General features: G+C 33.4%; 1 protein-coding gene across 1 annotated transcript; it reads right to left on the reverse strand.

Moving 5' to 3' along the window:
- Positions 1-444: 444 nt before the first annotated feature.
- LOC144442425 (uncharacterized) lies at positions 445-11,455 on the reverse strand. Its single transcript, XM_078131771.1, has 2 exons — positions 11,388-11,455; positions 445-3,083 (listed from the first exon to the last, which is right to left on the reverse strand). Exon 2 carries the CDS (start codon positions 3,040-3,042, stop codon positions 640-642), a length of 2,403 nt encoding a protein of 800 aa, XP_077987897.1. The 5' UTR covers positions 3,043-3,083; positions 11,388-11,455; the 3' UTR covers positions 445-639.
- Between the last annotated feature and the right edge of the window lie 7,215 nt (positions 11,456-18,670).

An 18,670-nucleotide genomic window follows, 5' to 3' on the forward strand; every position in this document is an offset into this window, starting at 1 on the left:
CATTACCCAATATCACCTCTTTCTTCATTGTATTGCCACGAGTGCCATTTTCGCAACATGATGAGTCATTACATGGGTATCATGTTGGCACTCATGGTGATCGTAGCGCTGATATTGGGTAATAACCGATTTATCATATGCCGATGCTCAGAAATTCAAAGAGCATACATGAACAATAAAATGCTCACAGCCTACTATTTGCTTTGAGCCTTTTTGCATCGTGCAACTCTATTGTCAGGTGACATTCACATGCACAGTCTGCTGACTGTATCAACTTGCTTTGGAGAAATGTTTAACTGTTGGTCAACTTTTATCAGAATTTGTAGTAATGTATAATTATTTTGATATACATTTTGGTAGTAATGTAGGTCCTCTAAAAGTTTCCAAAAATGCTTTCAACTATACTAAATAAAACATATGGTCGAAAGTTATTGTAACTTCTGTAGTACTGTAGATATTTTCATCAAAATTTCCATTTTGAAAGACATGTCAATGTTGTGGCCATACATGATAACATCGACAAAGAAGATCTGCGAATGTTTTGTTTGTTTATGCTCTTTTTATTTGTGTGGATCCTCATATGTGCAGAGTGCTACCAGGAGCAAAGCCTTAGCCACAGTCTTTACAGCAAATGGCCGTTCATTTGTGGATCCTCATGTGTGCTTTAAGACGCTGATTTTCATTAAACCCTTTACCACATTCTTTACACAGAAATGGTCTTTCATTTGTGTGGAGTCTCATGTGTGTTTTCAAATTGCCACTTTGAGTAAACCTTTTACCACACTCTTTACATGCATATGGTTTTTCATTTGTGTGGATCTTAATGTGCTCTTTCAAAATGCTATAACGAGTAAACCCTTTACCACACTCTTTACATACAAATGGTCTCTCATTTGTGTGGCTCCTCATGTGTGTTGTCAAATTGCCTCTTTGCGTAAACCCTTTACCACACTCTTTACACTCATATAATGGTCTGTTATCCATGTGGATCTTTGTGTGAATTTTCAGACTGCTACCATGAGTAAACCCTTTTCCACACTCTTTACACATATATGGTCTTTCCTTTGTGTGGCTCCTCATGTGTGCATTCAAACTGCCGCTTTGAATAAACCCTTTACCACATTCTTTACACGTATGTGGTCTTTCATTTGTGTGGATCTTCATGTGGCCTTTCAGAGCGCTACCGGTAGTAAAATCCTTACCACACTCTTTACACACACATGGTCTTTCATTTGTGTGGGTCCCCATGTGTCTTTTCAAAGTGCTGCTTTGAGTAAATCTTTTACCACACTCTTTACACACATATGGTCTTTGATTTGTGTTCATCCTCACATGCTCTTTCAGAGCGCTATTACGAACAAATCCTTTGCCACAGTTTTTACATACATATGGTCGTTCATTTGTATGGATTCTCATGTGTACCTTAAGATTCTGCTTTTCATTAAACCCTTTGCCACACTCTTTACACACATATGGTCTTTCATTTGTGTGGATCCTCATGTGTATTTTCAAATTGCCGTTGTGACTAAACCTTTTACCACACTCTTTACATGCATATGGTTTTTCATTTGTGTGGATCTTCATGTGGTCTTTCAGAATGTTACCATAGTTAAACCCTTTACCACACACTTTACACACATATGGTCTTTCATTTGTATGGCCCCTCATGTGTATTTTCAAATTGCTGCTTTGAGTAAATCTTTTACCACACTCTTTACATGCATATGGTCTTTCATTCGTGTGGATCCTCGCGTGCTCTTTCAGAACGCTACCACGAGCAAATCCTTCACCATACTCTTTACACACAAATGGTCGTTCACTTGCATGTTTTTTCTGATAGCAACTATGGTAAAACACTTGTTCACACTCTTTACATGCAATCAGTCTATTCTTAAATGGGCTTACCATATATACATTCACATGACTTTCATCATTAACATTTATACCAGGTATGTTAATTTTGATTTTGGACTGATAATCACATGAGGTAGTCTCTATGTGTGTTTCCAGTGAGTGACTCTGACAAACAGTTTCATCACACTCTGTTTGAATACTTGAACAGCTTCTATCTGTCCTTTGTAAATGAAGTTTCTGGTTCACATTCTTATCATGTTCATCTTCTGGTATTTGACCACGAGTAAAATCTACTTGTTCTATCTTAATAGGGAAGGGATTCTCAGATCCACTCATACACTTTTTTTGTCCTAGTGTGGACAAGTTGTTCTCTGAGTCTACTCCTCCAGATAGTTGTTCAGCAGCCTTGACATTGATAGTTTGGTCAGGACAGTGTTCTCCATTATTTTTTGATTCTTCACTGATTACACTCCAGTAACTATAAGCAGAGTTAATAACATGTTCCTCATCTTCTATCTTTACTTGTATATCCTCCTTCACTTTGTCATTGGAAGAGATATTTCTTGTATCCAGCTTTAATATGGTGTCAGTGCTGACTGGCCTCAGTTCATTTGAATAATGCATATTTATCAAATCACATCTACTGGCATCATATTGACTCCTGTTGTTTACATAGTCTTCCTGTTGTACTGTCATTTTCTTTTTCACTTGTGTCTGCTCTTCAGCTTTGACTGAGATAGATTCATTAGGACAGTACGGAGAATCCATCATGTTACACATGGTGTCATTATTTTGCTGACTATGAAGAGAGTGGTTGTTCTCACATTGTTCTTCATATCTGACTGAGATGTGTTCAGTAGGACAATAACAGGAATCCATCACATTACACATGGTGTCGTTATTTTGCTGACTGTGAAGAGAGTGGTTGTTCTCAGATTGTTCTTCATATTTGACTGAGATGTGTTCAGTAGGACAATAACAGGAATCCATCACATTACACATGGTGTCGTTATTTTGCTGACTGTGAAGAGAGTGGTTGTTCTCACGTTGTTCTTCATGTTTGACTGAGATAGGTTCACTAGGACAATAAGAGGAATCTACCACATTACACATGATACCATTTTCTTGCTGACTGTGAAGTTGATCATTGTTTGTAGAATCTTCTTCCTTGACTACAATTTTGTCCATGTCTTGAGGACAGTAGTATGATCACCAAACCAGTCAAGTATCTGTTAAAACAGAAAATAAGTTTTGAAAATCAATTGTATTATTGGTTAGTCTTGCTTCATGGAAATTAACATATTGTACCATACAAAGAGTATTGTCATGTTTGTTGTGTATCATTCGTTGTGTGTACATTAACCCTTTAATGACTATTTAGTTTCTGTAACAATTCTATCAACAATAACATGCCCCACTTATGTAACAAACACCAAAATCTGTTCATAATCTGAAAATGGCAATGAATATTAATCAATTGTTTATTCAGTACTGTTGGCCACCAGACAAAAAAGACAAACCTTAAATATACAAAAATGAACGGATCACTAGAAAATATCAAATTTGTCAGGCCCTTTGTATCTCAGAGTTTCTACTAGCATCTTTTCTAAGTTTAATAGCATAAAATATATATCTACTAAGTTGTCTGAGAGTGTCAACCTTTCGAGACGACAGAAGTAATATAAATTTGTGTTGCAGTGGGGGATTATAAAAGTAATTGGCAATATATTTTGACTTTATACAAGTATAAAATGGACATACATAGTAAGAAGTGGAATTCATCCTCTACTTGATTTAAATTACACATTTCACAAAGTCTCTCTACTCTTTGAGTATCATTCCAATGACCAGTTTCAATTTTCAAAGTATGTATTGAGGTTCAAAATTTACAAAGCATCAGTTTGAATATGGCAATGAATATGTGTACATGTACACTTGAATGATATGAAATCCTAAATAATTCAAAATGGCTGCCGCTTTTGTTGTCGGTACTTGGAGAATTGAATTTTTACTGTTTTTTTTTCAGAGTAAAAAAACATCAATGGCGGGAGGAAGGGGACACCTAGATGCAGTACTGTAGCATTTTCACTACTCTACTCTCGGTCCTACACTAGAACCACTACAGATCCATCGTGTGTATGCTCCCATAAAAATGTGCTCAGGATCCTGAATACGTACTCAAACTGTTTTTTTTTTGTACACAATATCCTTCACCTCCTTGAAAGTCAAGCATATTCTATGTCATTGTCTATAAATGTGTCACTCTCGATCAAATTAATGCTTCCTCAATGTTATTTTCAAATGGAAATTGTAACTATATTCTCGATGTTTCATCTAATTTTTTAAATAAGGCGTACATGTTGACTAATACTACATGCATGCTCCAGAAACTAGAATGACATCATAATAAGGTACTGGTCCAACGGACCAGACAAGGTAAAATTTGTGTGGTCCTCCAAAAAAAATCGCTAGTCCCAGGCCCAGGACCAGTGGATTTGTTCACCCCTGAATGTAATTTTCGGCAAGTTTGATTTTCTTCTGTCTCAATAAGTCATGGATGCAAGAAATCCCACTTTTTACCCTAACCTTGGAATGACATTGTATTTTGACATGAAGGAATTAGCATTTCACAGCTTCACATAACTACAAATACAGAGCTGACTAGTGCTCCCAGGCATCACTCACTTCAGAAGCCAATGCTGTGTCACATAGTCTTTGCTACCTGATGTGAGCTCTAAGATTTTCTACAAAATCAAGATCATTGTGTACTTAGTATACACTGCAATTGCTAATTCATGTCGATTGTGTATTCACTGTCACTGATATGACATAATACTCCGTATTTGCAACTTAGATAGTGTAGAAGTTCACTGTCATTATAGTCGGTATTTACAGTAGATAGCATAGAAATTCAGTCATTTGATAGTTTACTTTCACTGTGTTAGTATATAGTTCAAGTGATTATTTACTTTCACTGTGTTAGTATATAGTTCATTAGATAGTTTACTTTCACTCTGTGTTAGCATATACTTCATTAGATAGTTTACTTTCACTCTGTGTTAGTATATAGTTCATTAGATAGTTTACTTTCACTGTGTTAGTATATACTTCAAGTCATAGTTTACTTTCACAGTGTTAGTATATACTTCAAGTCATAGTTTACTTTCACTGTGTTAGAATATAGTTCAATTCATAGTTTACTTTCACTGTGTTAGAATATAGTTCAATTCATAGTTTACTTTCACTCTGTGTTAGTACAAAGTTCATTTTAAAGTTTACTTTCACTCTGTGTTAGTATATACTTCAAGTCATAGTTTACTTTCACTGTGTGTTAGAATATAGTTCAATTCAAAGTTTACTTTCACTCTGTGTTAGTATATAGTTCATTAGATAGTTTACTTTCACTCAGTGTTAGTATATAGTTCATTTCATAGTTTACTTTCACTCTGCGTTAGTACAAAGTTCATTAGATAGTTTACTTTCACTCTGTGTTAGTATATAGTTCATTAGATAGTTTACTTTCACTGTGTGTTAGTATATATTTCAAGTGATAGTTTACTTTCACTCTGTGTTAGTACAAAGTTCATTAGATAGTTTACTTTCACTCTGTGTTAGTACATAGTTCATTAGATAGTATACTTTCACTGTGTTAGTATATAGTTCATTAGATAGTTTACTTTCACTCAGTGTTAGTATATAGTTCATTAGATAGTTTACTTTCACTGTGTTAGTATATAGTTCATTAGATAGTTTACTTTCACTCAGTGTTAGTATATAGTTCATTAGATAGTTTACTTTCACTCAGTGTTAGTATATAGTTCATTAGATAGTTTACTTTCACTCTGTGTTAGTACATAGTTCATTAGATAGTTTACTTTCACTCTGTGTTAGTATATAGTTCATTAGATAGTTTACTTTCACTCTGTGTTAGTATATAGTTCATTAGATAGTTTACTTTCACTGTGTTAGTATATAGTTTATTAGATAGTTTACTTTCACTCAGTGTTAGTATATAGTTCATTAGATAGTTTACTTTCACTCAGTGTTAGTATATAGTTCATTATATAGTTTACTTTCACTCTGTGTTAGTATATAGTTCATTAGATAGTTTACTTTCACTCTGTGTTAGTATATAGTTCATTAGATAGTTTACTTTCACTCAGTGTTAGTATATAGTTCATTAGATAGTTTACTTTCACTCAGTGTTAGTATATACTTCATTAGATAGTTTACTTTCACTCAGTGTTAGTATATAGTTCATTTCATAGTTTACTTTCACTCTGTGTTAGTATATAGTTCATTAGATAGTTTACTTTCACTCTGTGTTAGTATATAGTTCATTAGATAGTTTACTTTCACTCAGTGTTAGTATATAGTTCATTTCATAGTTTACTTTCACTCTGTGTTAGTATATAGTTCATTAGATAGTTTACTTTCACTCTGTGTTAGTATATAGTTCATTTCATAGTTTACTTTCACTCTGTGTTAGTATATAGTTCAAGTCATAGTTTACTTTCACTCTGTGTTAGTATATAGTTCATTAGATAGTTTACTTTCACTCAGTGTTAGTATATAGTTCATTTCATAGTTTACTTTCACTCTGTGTTAGTATATAGTTCATTAGATAGTTCACTTTCACTCTGTGTTAGTATAAAGTTCATTTCAAAGTTTACTTTCACTCTGTGTTAGTATATAGTTCATTAGATAGTTTACTTTCACTGTGTGTTAGTACAAAGTTCATTTCAAAGTTTACTTTCACTGTGTGTTAGTACAAAGTTCATTTCAAAGTTTACTTTCACTCAGTGTTAGTATATAGTTCATTTCATAGTTTACTTTCACTCTGTGTTAGTATATAGTTCATTAGATAGTTTACTTTCACTCAGTGTTAGTATATAGTTCATTAGATAGTTTACTTTCACTGTGTGTTAGTATGTAGTTCAAGTGATAGTTTACTTTCACTCTGTGTTAGTATATAGTTCATTAGACAGTTTACTTTCACTCAGTGTTAGTATATAGTTCATTAGACAGTTTACTTTCACTCTGTGTTAGTATATAGTTCATTAGACAGTTTACTTTCACTCTGCGTTAGTACAAAGTTCATTAGATAATTTACTTTCACTCAGTGTTAGTATATAGTTCATTAGATAGTTTACTTTCACTGTGTTAGTATATAGTTCATTAGACAGTTTACTTTCACTCAGTGTTAGTATATAGTTCATTTCATAGTTTACTTTCACTCTGTGTTAGTATATAGTTCATTAGAGTTTACTTTCACTCTGTGTTAGAATATAGTTCATTTCATAGTTTACTTTCACTCAGTGTTAGTATATAGTTCATTAGATAGTTTACTTTCACTCTGTGTTAGTATATAGTTCATTTCATAGTTTACTTTCACTCAGTGTTTGTATATAGTTCATTAGAGTTTACTTTCACTCTGTGTAAGAATATAGTTCATTTCATAGTTTACTTTCACTCAGTGTTAGTATATAGTTCATTAGATAGTTTACTTTCACTCTGTGTTAGTATATAGTTCATTAGATAATTTACTTTCACTCAGTGTTAGTATATAGTTCATTATATAGTTTACTTTCACTCTGTGTTAGTATATAGTTCATTAGATAGTTTACTTTCACTCTGTGTTAGTATATAGTTCATTAGATAGTTTACTTTCACTCAGTGTTAGTATATAGTTCATTATATAGTTTACTTTCACTCTGTGTTAGTATATAGTTCATTAGATAGTTTACTTTCACTCAGTGTTAGTATATAGTTCATTTCATAGTTTACTTTCACTCTGTGTTAGTATATAGTTCATTAGATAGTTTACTTTCACTCTGTGTTAGTATATAGTTCAAGTCATAGTTTACTTTCACTCTGTGTTAGTATATAGTTCATTAGATAGTTTACTTTCACTCAGTGTTAGTATATAGTTCATTAGATAGTTTACTTTCACTGTGTTAGTATATAGTTCATTAGATAGTTTACTTTCACTCAGTGTTAGTATATAGTTCATTAGATAGTTTACTTTCACTCAGTGTTAGTATATAGTTCATTAGATAGTTTACTTTCACTCTGTGTTAGTACATAGTTCATTAGATAGTTTACTTTCACTCTGTGTTAGTATATAGTTCATTAGATAGTTTACTTTCACTCTGTGTTAGTATATAGTTCATTAGATAGTTTACTTTCACTGTGTTAGTATATAGTTTATTAGATAGTTTACTTTCACTCAGTGTTAGTATATAGTTCATTAGATAGTTTACTTTCACTCAGTGTTAGTATATAGTTCATTATATAGTTTACTTTCACTCTGTGTTAGTATATAGTTCATTAGATAGTTTACTTTCACTCTGTGTTAGTATATAGTTCATTAGATAGTTTACTTTCACTCAGTGTTAGTATATAGTTCATTAGATAGTTTACTTTCACTCAGTGTTAGTATATAGTTCATTAGATAGTTTACTTTCACTCAGTGTTAGTATATAGTTCATTTCATAGTTTACTTTCACTCTGTGTTAGTATATAGTTCATTAGATAGTTTACTTTCACTCTGTGTTAGTATATAGTTCATTAGATAGTTTACTTTCACTCAGTGTTAGTATATAGTTCATTTCATAGTTTACTTTCACTCTGTGTTAGTATATAGTTCATTAGATAGTTTACTTTCACTCTGTGTTAGTATATAGTTCATTTCATAGTTTACTTTCACTCTGTGTTAGTATATAGTTCAAGTCATAGTTTACTTTCACTCTGTGTTAGTATATAGTTCATTAGATAGTTTACTTTCACTCAGTGTTAGTATATAGTTCATTTCATAGTTTACTTTCACTCTGTGTTAGTATATAGTTCATTAGATAGTTCACTTTCACTCTGTGTTAGTATAAAGTTCATTTCAAAGTTTACTTTCACTCTGTGTTAGTATATAGTTCATTAGATAGTTTACTTTCACTGTGTGTTAGTACAAAGTTCATTTCAAAGTTTACTTTCACTGTGTGTTAGTACAAAGTTCATTTCAAAGTTTACTTTCACTCAGTGTTAGTATATAGTTCATTTCATAGTTTACTTTCACTCTGTGTTAGTATATAGTTCATTAGATAGTTTACTTTCACTCAGTGTTAGTATATAGTTCATTAGATAGTTTACTTTCACTGTGTGTTAGTATGTAGTTCAAGTGATAGTTTACTTTCACTCTGTGTTAGTATATAGTTCATTAGATAGTTTACTTTCACTCTGTGTTAGTATATAGTTCATTAGATAATTTACTTTCACTCAGTGTTAGTATATAGTTCATTAGATAGTTTACTTTCACTGTGTTAGTATATAGTTCATTAGACAGTTTACTTTCACTCAGTGTTAGTATATAGTTCATTTCATAGTTTACTTTCACTCTGTGTTAGTATATAGTTCATTAGAGTTTACTTTCACTCTGTGTTAGAATATAGTTCATTTCATAGTTTACTTTCACTCAGTGTTAGTATATAGTTCATTAGATAGTTTACTTTCACTCTGTGTTAGTATATAGTTCATTTCATAGTTTACTTTCACTCAGTGTTTGTATATAGTTCATTAGAGTTTACTTTCACTCTGTGTAAGAATATAGTTCATTTCATAGTTTACTTTCACTCAGTGTTAGTATATAGTTCATTAGATAGTTTACTTTCACTCTGTGTTAGTATATAGTTCATTAGATAATTTACTTTCACTCAGTGTTAGTATATAGTTCATTATATAGTTTACTTTCACTCTGTGTTAGTATATAGTTCATTAGATAGTTTACTTTCACTCTGTGTTAGTATATAGTTCATTAGATAGTTTACTTTCACTCAGTGTTAGTATATAGTTCATTATATAGTTTACTTTCACTCTGTGTTAGTATATAGTTCATTAGATAGTTTACTTTCACTCAGTGTTAGTATATAGTTCATTTCATAGTTTACTTTCACTCTGTGTTAGTATATAGTTCATTAGATAGTTTACTTTCACTCTGTGTTAGTATATAGTTCAAGTCATAGTTTACTTTCACTCTGTGTTAGTATATAGTTCATTTCATAGTTTACTTTCACTCTGTGTTAGTATATAGTTCATTAGATAGTTTACTTTCACTCTCAGTGTTAGTATATAGTTCATTTCATAGTTTACTTTCACTCTCAGTGTTAGTATATAGTTCATTTCATAGTTTACTTTCACTCAGTGTTAGTATATAGTTCATTTCATAGTTTACTTTCACTCTCAGTGTTAGTATATAGTTCATTTCATAGTTTACTTTCACTCTGTGTTAGTATATAGTTCATTTCATAGTTTTCTTTCACTCTGTGTTAGTATATAGTTCATTAGATAGTTTACTTTCACTCTCAGTGTTAGTATATAGTTCATTTCATAGTTTACTTTCACTCTCAGTGTTAGTATATAGTTCATTTCATAGTTTACTTTCACCCAGTGTTAGTATATAGTTCATTTCATAGTTCACTTTCAGTCTGTGTTAGTATATAGTTTATTAGATAGTTTACTTTCACTCTGTGTTAGTATATAGTTTATTAGATAGTTTACTTTCACTCTGTGTTAGTATATAGTTCATTAGACAGTTTACTTTCACTCAGTGTTAGTATATAGTTCATTTCATAGTTTACTTTCACCCAGTGTTAGTATATAGTTCATTAGATAGTTTACTTTCACCCAGTGTTAGTATATAGTTCATTTCATAGTTTACTTTCACTCTGTGTTAGTATATAGTTCATTAGATAGTTTACTTTCACTCTGTGTTAGTATATAGTTCATTAGATAGTTTACTTTCACTCTGTGTTAGTATATAGTTCATTTCATAGTTTACTTTCACTCTGTGTTAGTATATAGTTCATTAGATAGTTTACTTTCACTCTGTGTTAGTATATAGTTCATTTCATAGTTTACTTTCACTCTGTGTTAGTATATAGTTCATTAGATAGTTTACTTTCACTGTGTATAATATAGTTCATTAGATACTAGTAGTTTTTCCCTTCAATTCTCCTACATGGCGTCAGAAATCGGTTGATGTCTTTGGTAGGCATGGTCCAATTGTAACAACGACATGATTTATCGGAAGTTTAATTATTAAATGTGGGAACTAGGAAGGTGACGGAAGGTAAATTTTCAAAATGTTTGCTGAGTAAAAGTTAAATCGGCCGGTTGAAAGTTCATGTTGCCGTACCGTGTTCTGTTGCAACCCTTGTCTTTTTCTCGGGGTGAGGTGGACTTGCGCGATCAGAAACACGTGTAATTTTACCTCTTTCATATATAATTGGCTAAACATGTCAATATTATTATCGATATGTATAGACCGTAAGAACGTGACATCAGTGTAGGTCTATTCTGATCTGATACAAACATATTCTGATACATATACATTACTTGTAATTTGTATCTCCGGAAACATGCCCGCGACTGACTGAAGATCGGAGATTTGTCAATTCCAAAAAGGCTGGACGAAATATTTTAACCTGTTATGCACAAAGCTGTATCGGTAACAGAATGGATATTCTAAGTTTGTACATACGTACCAGGTGACAAAATACCTTTTCGCAAAGTCCTCTCGGAAGAGTCGCACCCAGGAAGGTGTACATGGAATTCGAAATAAGACTCCTTAGGTTAGAGAATCGTTGAGCGACTTGCAATGAAGGTTACGCAAGTAAATTTACAAAAAAGAGGGTACATATTGCCGATATGCACTTCCTGGTTTGTCATTTGTTGATAAACATATTTACTTAACACTGGTGTCCGATAGTCTGTTACTACATGTAATTTCGTCAGCGAAGTTACGTTGTTACGGTCACTATTATGGAAGACCTAAAGGGTCGAACACGACCGTCCGCGCCATACTCTCACCAAAGTGACGTCATGAAGTTTTATGAACGTAAACACCACCAGAGTAAACACAGTGGGTGAGTCAGAAGCATGCTACGGTAGCCCACAGGTGACAAACGAATCTTAATTTGTGGAATAAATAATTGATTTTTGAGAGCAAAATATTTAATACAAGGATAAAACTTTTCTTTCAAATGACAAGACATTAATTTTTTGAGTCAAAATTGACATATCAAAGCATAAAATCTACAATTTCGGTGACAAAAGTGTCTTTTTACAGAGCAGAAAATTAATTTGCAAAACGAAAATTTTCATTCCTGTGGCCCAAACTTTATTCTCGAGTGATAACATTTAAGTCGCAGTATAAAATATTTCATTGTTGGTGCAACGTTAGAAATATTAGAACCGATTTTTCTAAAGTTCTCTGTTAAACAAGACTTAAACCATCTCATTGCAAACTATAAATCCTTGGAGCAGTACACCAAGTTTTCGTGAAAAAACTCTAAATTTGTGTAAAAAGTATATAAATGTTAGCAGAAATATGAATTTAAGTCATTTAAAATCTTATACTCTGATTACAGAAACATTATCACCTTGCAACCTCCTTTTCTTATCGACGAGATTTACTTAACACTGAATGCAACATTAATATCTGGGGACGATACATTAACATGCAAGGACAAACTTTTGCTTGACGGAAGTTGGACTGCATGACGGGATTGATTATATATCCCACAATCCTCGGCACACTCTTGGCGGCTATTTCAACTTCGCGACCAGCACTATACCTGATCATGTCAAGTTGTAAAAACATCAATTGTTTCCAGTGTATAAATGTTTGTAAAGATAATAAAGGACGGAAACACCATTCCCATCTATGCTAGTACTCCAATGGGGAAAGATGGTCCGGTCGCATCATCAAGAATTTAAAGTTACATTGAAAATGACAGTGTCCTGTGGAATAGTTGTAGAAAATATATTATGAGAGTTTGACCCTGAAGGCACAGCACATTACAAGTCTTGTATTATATCAAAATTATATGTTTTGATAATTTAATGTTCCCATGTTTTTTAATAAATTATATCTCTTCACCAAGTCTATTGTTTATAGTATGGTTATATTTGTTTCCGCTGTGACGAGCTTTACAACATAAATAAGTAATTACAGTCAGTGCAAAAGTACTCTTTATAATTATGGTTTTCTATTATGATACAAAATACCCCCACTCAACAAATGTCGGAGTCATCAAACTGTATTGTTGTCGTGATGGCGATTGTACGTATGACGACGTATAAGGCTGACAAGAGCATTTCTCAAATCCCCAGTAAAGATAAAAAATAATTTACTAGCTAATTTGGCTGTTAGTTCATAATTGGCTTATGAAAGAAACAAGTACAAATAGGTAAAAGCCAACACTACCAATTAGGCCCACAGGTACAAAATAGTGTATTTCTGTTGAAGGCTCATATCTCCCTGGCCATCCTATTACCGGCTACATGGGTGCAACTAGGGCCTTTTTTTCTGTCAAATAATCTAAGATGTATTTTCATTTTCGTCAATTTTATCTTTTTTATTCATGGTCATATTGTTAAATTAAGCTATTTCCTGGAAAAGTAAACATGTTGTTTTTGAGTATCGAACTTACCGACTTGCTTTGCACAAGAATAGTCTGAGAGAGATATCCGAAATAGGCCTGCATGTTATCTATTTAAAAGGGGGTAGACGACCTAAGGTCATGTCCCCAGGGTCACCTAAAATATACTTGCAGTCCAAACTTACAGCATTATTAATTTGTTAAAAAGAAATTAAAACGATCCATTTTTCTGATCTTGGGGAATTATGAATTAGTGTTAAACAGTAACCAATCATTCTAACAAGTCCAGTCACTATACAGAGATCTAGAGAATAGTTGCAATAGTAATGCACAATGTCAGAATCTGTGTGTCTTCTGCAGTGGGTGGGTTACGGCCAATAGAAAGATTTACACTATGGGGAGCATTTAATACACATTCAAACCTGTGACAAAGGTGGCACACTACCTGGCCATCCACGTATTCACACCTGGCACACTACACTGTACACTATTATGGGAAAATGATACACATTCAAATTTGCATAAATATGGGACACTGTGAGAAGCTTTAAGTATATTTATTACAGAAATGCCAATTGCGTACACTATGGAAACACATGAGCATTCAAACCTAGCACAAAGTATGAGGATTATTTGGAGAGGGCCTATGCCATATTGTGGTCCAGAACCTAGAACATGGTCGTAAGCGTTCTGAGCTCTTTGCAACCTATCTTTTAAGGTGATTAGGGCAACCAGCTGCAGAGAGGACCGGATACAGTTACAATAAAATACGGGAGACAAAACGAATGTTTGCTTTAGGAATCGGTACAATCGTGGATGTCTTCCATGAACGAGGGACTACATGACGATGAGAAGCAGTTCAAAGATATACGTGAACACAGAACTTAGTTGAGAAGCACAATGCTTCAAAATTTTGCCAGTTTTTTTTTTTATCAGGCCCATCAGTTTTGTTACCATTTAATTTTGAAAAGGTAGATTCAGGTATATTGATTTGTAGAGGGGTTAAACTCTGACATACTCTTTACTGAAATCTCTTGTATCAAAACGGGCATAAAATGTGTTCAGATCAGTTGCCATGGTAGATGGATCTGAACCGAAAAGGTGAAACAAACAAATGGCTTGTTATAACCAACAGATCAAACAACACATTATTCAGACATTGGCTTCTTCAGTCATCCATAAAGTAATTTTAATGTCTTTAAAAAGGATGAGGGATAAGCCAAACAAGTCTATGTGAATTGCTCATAGACATTTTTTATTCATAAGCATCATTATATCCAAATATTTGTTTCCATAGCAATATACCAGCAACGGTCATAAGCGTTATTCTACGTTTAACATTGAACCAATTAGCTAATTAAGTGTTGTCGTTATGTGTTTGCATGACTGAACGTTATCAGTGGATTAAAATTAAATTTGTCAACGCTTTGACAGTTCCTAAAAGCGAAATAAGCGAAACAAACTATATATTTTCTAAGAGCCCCTATTATGCGCTTTCCCAAAAAATATAAAGGTTTTTTTTTTTTTTTTTTTTTTTTTTTTTTTTTTTTTTAGAAATTGGACGAAAATTAGTCAAACTAAAACTAAAAATCGAAACTATATTTTCCAATGTGTTGATTATATGGCCTAATGAAAAAAAATTGTGTGGTTCCAGTTATGCTCAAATTTAGAATAGGTGGGGTAGGTCGATTTTTTATTTTATTATATTATATTTTTTTTCTGTGTGTGTGAGTGTCAAGTTCAGATTTTCCATTGTTTTCCAAATGGTCTCTGTATTGTTTATTTCTTCTCATCAGATGTACATCCATGACAGATTGGAAGAACTTTTTAAGTTGATGGTAGTTTCCGCATTCATTATTTCTTGTGACACTTCACAATTGTTTGCAATTTTATTATTTTTTCTTGAATACGTAAAAAAACAGTTTAGGGTCAGCAGTGAAAAACTAGGTCGGGTAACCGGAACCAAGTAATTATTTTTTTAGGCCTAATTAACATCATAATTGAACGTGATTATCATAATAACTGTTTCACATCGATGAGAACAGCATTCAACAATCAGCAATGTTCCTTACTTGTGTCGATTTTACTCTGTCCATTTGCTTTGGTGTATTAGTTGTTAGATGCACTTCGACAACAACTCCAGATTCAGGTAGGTTTGCATTAATCGTGATAACAGATCAATTCTTATTATATTTAAATAAATGTTTTGGTGTATATTTCCATTTAAAGTAAACGTGACCTTGATGTAGTGATCGCTTGTTTGAGAGTGTCACTGTTTACGAGAACAAAGATGGCTTAAATAATAGCCAAATTTAGCACCTCAGTGGGCTCTTCCGAGGACTTTACTCATTTCTGAGGACTATACTTGTAAAGAAGAAGAAGAAGACTCTGGATTGAATGAAATGAAATGGTTACAGTAAACATTCTATGTAATAAATGACTGCGTACTAAGAAAAGAAAATGAATTACAATTACAGACATTATAAATACAAATATGCTAAGTAACCCAGAGAGTATTATAAATTATGTGGAGTCATGATGGGTGAATGGTTAGCGTGACCGGCTTGGAATCTACAGGTTGCAGGTTCGAGCCCCGTCGCTGCCTGCTATTTGTTTCTGAGTGGCTAAAGTCCTTGGGCAAGATTTGAACCACGACTGTGCCTCAGTCAACCCAGCTGTATAACTGGGGACCTGGTAGGATGTAGGTTGCAATGTGAAGGCTTTAATCCTATGCGCTTAAATGGCTGCAATTGATTGTATGCTCCCCAGGGAGTTGAGGAAGACTAAAAAAAAAAGCGCGGCATTATCTGTTCACTAGTTGTAAACTGAATGCTTCTTGTAAGGTTTGAATATTGTTCACTGTTTCATAAATAGCTGCAGTAGTACTTAAGTTCTTAATTAATGCAAGTATGTACGGCAGCGCAGACCAATTCAGTTCGACTGTTTAACAATGAAGATAGAAGCCAACGTTAATGTAAGAGATCAAGAGTGCATATTTGTAAACTTCAGCCTTCCAATCACAAAGTTTATAGAGCTAATATATAAATATTCACACAAATGGTCACACACACACACACACACACACACACACATGTGTATATCTATATATATGCGCGAAGTTCATGATATAAGTATTTATTGTTTGAACTTTTTCATTTTAAAGAGTTTCGCTTATGCATTGTTTATCCCTAAAGAGCATTCTTAGAACGGAGGCCATAATTTATTCATCAGCCATCATAATAAATTTCTAGACAATATTTGAGTTTCACCATCCCACTAATTCGCCCTTGTCATTTGATTGAGTGTCGTGTATACTTATTGTGTTGATAAGTTTAGCTTCTGCAATCTGCTTATAGCACTCCCTAGAAATCTAGAGTCAATTTAGTTGCATGGGGTTTGACACCCTATACAGCTACCATATCCTTCTGAAGATGTGGTGACCAAATAGGGTCTAAGCATATTTACATTTTGTGAGGTGAGGTCTTACTTTAGCTCTGTACAGTAACAGGGAAGTGTTTCAGTGTGGATAATGTTTTCTAATGTCACCAATGGTAGAGCATGCTTCGTAATATCTGAGGAGATGTGGCTTCCTTGTATATTTAAAACTTGTATGTCTTTTTCTTGTGTAACTGTTTTAAATACTTGCTTTGTATGTCTCAAATAATGGTATACTTTCTGTTCATCTCTATGATTTACCAATTCGCGTAACAATGCATTTGTCTTGGTAAAATCTCAGATGACTATAGTGGTCTGGGGTGAAACATTATAGAATGACTACTCCATTAATATATAAACTGTTGCGCTCCTCTACTAAGCTCTACTTTCGACATCGTAGGTTATTGCTATGATTATCCATCGTTTTGCTAGTGATAAACAGAACGTCTAATTTGATTTGAAGTACATTATACAAATAAAGGAAAATTTGACAGATTTATGCTACATAAGTGAATTACTGCGTAACGGTGTTTTAGTGAAATACATGGTATTAATTTATATTACAATTTTAACATTTAAAAAAGTACCCTTCTCTCTTGAGAAACTCATCTACAGGACCATTTTAGTTCACATATGTTTTGCATTTTTGTACACAGAACCTCTTGACCTAATAAATGTTGCTTTGGCCGGTACTGCTTCTCAAAGTAGCAACTATGCTTCAGCGTATGCAAGCAGATCGAATGATGGTAATACCGAAAGTGATTTTTCTTTGCGGAGCTGCTCCGCTACCGGAGACGAACAGGATGTTTGGTGGAAAGTTGATCTCGGAAAGTCACATGCTGTATATAAGGTCATTGTAACTAATCGTCAGGACTGCTGTAGTAAGTAAAAGTAACTGTATCCGGTTTAAATTTTAGATCAAACTTCAACAGCCTTTTAAACTTAGGAATTATTCAAAACAATATACTGTCTAGACTTAGTTCAATATCTTACGTCATGTTGTCATTCTTTACAACAGCGACGTGTTATGAACATTTCAAATGAAGAATAGATATATACTTCTAAATTGCATTGGTGTAGTTGATAATTTATTTTGTAATCATGTGGAATCGAACTAGGTATCTCCGATAATGCAAATAGTTTTTTTTATAATGTAATATATCAACATGTCACATATGTCATTTTATAAAACCAAGTTATCCTGTCTGCAGGTGAACGACTTCTAAATGCCGAGGTGAAGGTGGGAAACAGTTGGAACATCGGTGAAAATACCCGTTGTGGAGAACTGGTTGGATCAGACAGAGTCAATGACGAAACTTTGACTTTTCAATGTAATGGACTTGTCACTGGTCGCTATGTCAGTGTTCAACTGGTGGATCGAACGGATATAATGAATATATGTGAAGTTCAAGTTATGGTATCTAAACACATAAACATTGGTAAGTAGAGACAACAAAGTTCAATTTATGCTAACATCCCATCGACTATGTCAAATAGAACACCACTATTTCAATGACCATCTCTCGAGAACACCGACTTTCTGATCGAAGTACAGGATGGTGTGGGGACTACATTCACTTGAGAAATAAAAAAGAATACACCCAAACACACATTTACACATATACATCCATTTATTATGATCCATCTTAACAGAGAGACACAGACAGACAGACAGACAGACAGACAGACAGACAGACAGACAGACAGACAGACAGACAGATAGATAGACAGACAGATAGACAGAGGTGATGACGATATATTGGTTAATGTATATTAAATAATAACACATTCCAGCGAGGGCAATATCACAATTTAGTGCCTACACAAAAGTTAGCACTCTTTACCAACATTTTGATGGTGCGCAAGGCGAAGGCAAGGACATCATCAACATTTTGCATTGGTAATGGGTGCAAGCCCAATGGTATGCACTAAATCGTGATTATTGCCCG

The sequence above is a fragment of the Glandiceps talaboti genome, chromosome 11 (assembly GCF_964340395.1).
Source record: "Glandiceps talaboti chromosome 11, keGlaTala1.1, whole genome shotgun sequence".
NCBI classification, from domain to species: Eukaryota; Metazoa; Hemichordata; class Enteropneusta; family Spengelidae; genus Glandiceps; species Glandiceps talaboti.

Coding starts and splice junctions, on each gene's coding strand:
- LOC144442425 (XM_078131771.1), bottom strand. CDS start 3,042: ATGGACAAAATTGTAGTCAAGGAAGAAGATTCTACAAACAATGATCAA.